At 63.4% G+C, this 4,970-nt stretch overlaps 1 protein-coding gene across 18 annotated transcripts in view; it reads left to right on the top strand.

Annotated features, from left to right (window-relative positions):
• The window catches only part of PLEKHG6 (pleckstrin homology and RhoGEF domain containing G6), a 20,145-nt gene that overhangs the window by 4,541 nt on the left and 10,634 nt on the right, over positions 1 to 4,970 (top strand). For 6 of the 18 annotated variants that reach the window (XM_055085436.1, XM_055085435.1, XM_055085438.1 and 3 more), the window contains 8 exons: positions 1,175 to 1,339; positions 1,722 to 1,817; positions 2,120 to 2,170; positions 2,398 to 2,547; positions 3,348 to 3,545; positions 3,669 to 3,818; positions 3,919 to 4,138; positions 4,316 to 4,485. In XM_055085436.1, the coding sequence (XP_054941411.1) occupies positions 1,175 to 1,339; positions 1,722 to 1,817; positions 2,120 to 2,170; positions 2,398 to 2,547; positions 3,348 to 3,545; positions 3,669 to 3,818; positions 3,919 to 4,138; positions 4,316 to 4,485 (1,200 nt within the window). Of the gene's footprint in view, positions 1 to 1,174; positions 1,340 to 1,696; positions 1,818 to 2,119; positions 2,171 to 2,397; positions 2,548 to 3,347; positions 3,546 to 3,668; positions 3,819 to 3,918; positions 4,139 to 4,315; positions 4,486 to 4,970 lie in introns of those variants that run through there. The other 12 variants (XM_028490938.2, XM_028490939.2, XM_024129277.3 and 9 more) reach the window with 10 other exon arrangements.

The following is a 4,970-nucleotide window of genomic DNA, read 5'->3' on the forward strand; positions in this document are numbered from 1 at the left end:
GCGCGCACACACACGCAAGCTCAGGGCAGCTTGCCACCACACACACACGCACACACACACGCACGCACGCGCGCACACACGCAAGCTCAGGGCAGCTTGCCACCACACACGCGCGCGTACACACACGCAAGCTCAGGGCAGCTTGCCACCACACGCACACGCACACGCACACACATGCGCGCGCGCACACACACGCAAGCTCAGGGCAGCTTGCCACCACACACGCGCGCGTACACACACGCAAGCTCAGGGCAGCTTGCCACCACACGCACACGCACACACACACACATGCGCGCGCGCGCACACACGCAAGCTCAGGGCAGCTTGCCACCACACACACACACGCACACACACACGCACGCGCGCGCGCACACACGCAAGCTCAGGGCAGCTTGCCACCACACACACACACACGCACGCGTGCGCGCACACACACGCAAGCTCAGGGCAGCTTGCCACCACACGTGTGCGCACACACACACGCAAGCTCAGGGCAGCTTGCCACCACACACACACGCACATGCACACACATGCGCGCACGCACACACACGCAAGCTCAGGGCAGCTTGCCACCACACACACACGCGCACACACACGCACGCGCGCGCGCACACACACACGCAAGCTCAGGGCAGCTTGCCACCACACACACACGCGCACACACACACGCAAGCTCAGGGCAGCTTGCCACCACACACACGCGCACGCACACACACACGCAAGCTCGGGGCAGCTTGCCACCACACACACACACGCACATGCACACACATGCGCGCGCGCACACACACGCAAGCTCAGGGCAGCTTGCCACCACACACACGCACATGCACACACATGTGCGCGCGCACACACACACGCAAGCTCAGGGCAGCTTGCCACCACACACGCACACACGCACACGCGCGCGCACACACACGCAAGCTCAGGGCAGCTTGCCACCACACACACGCGCGCGCACACACACGCAAGCTCAGGGCAGCTTGCCACCACACACACACACGCGCACACACACACGCACACGCGCGCGCGCACACACACACACGCAAGCTCAGGGCAGCTTGCCACCACACACACACACGCACGCACGCGCGCACACACACACGCACACACACACACGTGCAGCCCTTCCCGGGCCAGGAAGTGGCCAGGACTAATCCCCTCTCGGCGCCCCCAGGAAGTCACCAGAGCCCAAGAGCTGGAGGTGAGGCTGCACACGTTCAGCATGTTTGGGATGCCCCGCCTGCCCCCAGAGGACCGGCGGCGCTGGGAGATCGGAGAGGACAGTGACAGCAGCCTGGCCATTGAGAAGTCCTGGAAGGAGCTGGTGCCTGGGCACAAGGTGGGCCTGGGACACAGTGTCTGTCCCCGTGGGGTCCTAGACACACACACACACACACACACACACACACACACACCCCTCACCTCTGCCCCGGAGGAGGGAAAGGCCTTGGGAAGTGGGGTCTGCAGGGACAGCACTTGGAGGCATCTTGCTGTAGCTTCAGATCCCGGCCCCGCCACATACTAGCGAGACCTCGGTCAAGACAGCAAACCTGCCTGCGCCTCGGTCGCCTCCTCTGTGACCTGGGGATAACACCCCTACACACTGGAGGATTGGTGGAGGGTTAAAGGCTTTCTGTGCAGTAGAGCTGGTAGCATTCAGCAGATGGCAGTTGCTGGTCTTGTCATCATTCCCCAGCTGAACCAGCCCTATACCCACCCAGGAGATGAGCCGGGAGCTCTGCCACCAGCAGGAAGCGCTGTGGGAGCTACTGACCACGGAGCTCATCTACGTGCGGAAGCTCAAGATCATGACGGATGTGAGCCGCCCTCCCCCCGCCCCCCCCACCCCCGCATCCCCGGCAGCCCCGCCCCCGGGTCCCATCCTTGGCTGTTTACCGTGTCCCTCGAATCACCCCCCCCACCCGTTCTCCAGATCGGAAGGGGCACGGCTGTTGGGGAGAAGGGGCAGGACACCAAGATCCCCCTGACCTGAGACCTGCCCGGGGTCTTGGGAGAGAGGCTCGCGGTACTGAGGTGGGGGTGGGGATGCTGTGAAGGGCTGGCTAGGCTGGGGTCTGAGAGGAGGAGGTCAGGCGCTGAAAGCCCTCCCTGCATCCAGCTCCTAGCCGCCGGTTTGCTGAACTTGCAACGAGTGGGGCTGCTGACGGAAGTGAGTGGGCACTCGGGGTGTGGGACCCAGGGAGTGGGAGGCAGGGTCACAGAGCGGAATTGCCACCCCCATTTACCCTGCCCTCCCCACTCCCCTCCTTGCTCTGGACCCCAAGCAGGCTGCAGGTCCCACCCAGCCCCTGCCGCTCGGGCTTCACGTCCCTGCCCGCCCACCGCCCGCGCTGCCCGCGGGTCACGTGCCGAGGCATGTTCCGCCCCCTCCTCCAGGTGTCAGCGGAGACCCTGTTTGGAAATGTCCCCAGCCTGATCCGAGCCCACCGGAGCTTTTGGGAAGAGGCGCTGGGGCCCACCCTGGAGGAGACGCGCGCCTCGGGCCAGCCTCTGGACCCTGTCAGCCTGCAAAACGGCTTCCTGTCGGTGAGGAGGGGAGAAGGGCCCCATCTGGATGGGGCAGGACTGGGGGAGCCCCAAGGGGTCCTGTCCGCTGGAATGCTCATACCACTGGCATCCTGCCGTGACTCGAGGGGGTCCAAGGGCACGACCCCTACCCCTAAATACCACCTCACCTCTTACCTTCATTCCACCAGTATGAGCTCTGTCCCGAAGGCTCTTTGGGCTTCTGGAGCCCCCAGAGGGCAGCTATCTCAGGGAAGGGCTACACCTAAGCTCTCATTGACCATGAAATCTTATGTCCGGGACAGAGACCCATCAACAAGCAGCAGGGGCCTAAGCGACTTGTCCCTCAGGGGCCTGGGAGGAGGGGATGTGAAAGGCCACATGGCACCCAGAGCGTGAAGGGTGATAAGAGAAAGCAAGAGGCCCAGGATCTGACTTCCTCCCAGTTCACTGGCCAGGGAAACGTGGCCTTGCAGAGTTGGATTGGGGTAGAGAGGCAGGGGGACAGTCTCCTGGGGGCCGTTGGTGGCCCTCTTCCCCAGGTGCAGGGCTCTGGGCAAGCCTCAGGTCACCACCCCATGGCTGGGCTGAAATGGGATCCGCAGTGGCCTGAAAACGGTCCAGCTAAATTATTGATGGCGGGTGAGGTCCAGAGCAGTGGGGCACGGGGTGGGGCTGAGGATGGAGCTCAGAGGGCGGCAGCGGGTCGGCCCGTCGGGACCTCAACTCCTCCTTGGAATCCAGAGAGGGGGGCTGGAAGTGGTGGGGGGTTGGGCTTGGCGGGAGCTGGACTAAGGATCTAGGCCGGGCTCCGTCCCCAGCCTGCCCCCCGTCCCCCGTCCTGCAGCCGAGCCTGCACCTATCCCTCCTTCCCCTGCCCGCTCCCCGCCCCACACCTGTGCCTCCAGTTCAGCCAGCGCTTCCAGCCCTACGTCCTGTACTGCCTGCGAGTGAAGCAGACCATGGCCTACGCCTGGGAGCGGCAGGACAGCAACCCTCTCTTCCACACCTTCGTCCAGGTGGGAGAGGGGCTGCTGGGGAAGGGGGATGCGGCGGGCCTTGATCCCAGGCTGAGGGCATCCCTGGGGCGGGGCAGGAGGGTGGCTTGCCGCCCCCTGACCCCTGCCCCCCTTCCCTGGCAGTGGTGTGAGAAGCACAAGCGCTCGGGGAGGCAGATGCTGGGGGACCTCCTCATCAAGCCCTACCAGCGCATCACCAAGTACCCACTGCTGCTCCAGGCCGTGCTCAAGAGGAGCCCCGAGGCCCGCGCCCGCGGGGCCCTGACCGCCATGGTAGGGCCGCCAGGGCTGTACCCTCGGGGGTTGGGGACTGGTGAGCGGGAACGGATCTCCAGGAACTCTCGAGGCCTCTTTCCTTACGTGTGTGTGCCAGCGTGGCACGGATGTCGTTGTCGGGGTGGGACGTGCAGGCGAGGGGCTGAGCCGGCCTCCCGCCACCACCCCCCCTCACCCAGATCGCAGCGGTGGGCTCATTTCTCCAGCACATCAACCAGCAGATGCGCCAGGGCGAGGAGCAGGAGAGCCTGGCGGCCGCAGCCCAGCGCATCGGGCCCTACGAGGTCCTGGAGCCGTCCAGCGAGGAGGTGGAGAAGGTGAGAGAGGCAGAGGGAAGGGGGCCCCCGGGAAAACGGATGAAGCCGAGGCCTGCGGTGGGGAGAGGCGGGGTGCCGTGGGCTGTGTGCCCATCCCTCCCTCCCGAGGGTGAGGGTCCCAGGGGCCAGGTACAAAGGAGTAAAACGAAGGCACTGGGATGCTTCCTGTCCTCCAAGAGGCAGGACACCCAGTGCCCCGCTCCCGTGCTCTCTGCACCCCCCCTCAGAACCTGCGTCCATTCTCCACGCTGGACCTGATGGCCCCCGTGCTGGGGGTCGCTCCTGAGCACACCAGGCAGCTGCTGCTCGAGGGGCCTGCGCGCATGAAGGAGGGACGAGAAGGGAAGGTGAGGGGTCTGTGGGAGGAGCGAAGAAGATGGGGGAGAACTGAAGAGAAAGAAGGGAGAGACGGTGGGACACAGGATGCGTCAGAAGGCTGGAAATGGGAGAAGAGGGGAGTGTGTGTGTCTGTGTGTGTGTGAGTCTGTGTGTGTGTCTGTGTATCTATGTGTGTGTGTGTCTGCATGTGTCTCTGTGTGTATCTATGTGTGTCTGTATGTCTATGTGTGTCTGTATGTGTCTATGTGTGTATCTATGTGTGTGTCTGTGTCTCTGTGTCTCTGTGTGTACTTATGTGTCTCTGTGTGTGTCTGTGTCTCTGTGTGTATTTATGTGTGTCTGTGGGTGTCTGTATGTCTATGTGTGTATCTATGTGTCTGTGTGTGTGTCTGTGTCTATGTGTGTCTGTTTGTGTGCCTTTGTATGTGTGTGTCTGTGTCTGTCTCTGTGTGTGTGTGTCTGTGTGTGTATCTATGTGTGTCTGTGTGTGTGT

The sequence above is a fragment of the Physeter macrocephalus genome, chromosome 6 (assembly GCF_002837175.3).
Source record: "Physeter macrocephalus isolate SW-GA chromosome 6, ASM283717v5, whole genome shotgun sequence".
In the NCBI taxonomy this organism is placed as follows: domain Eukaryota; kingdom Metazoa; phylum Chordata; class Mammalia; order Artiodactyla; family Physeteridae; genus Physeter; species Physeter macrocephalus.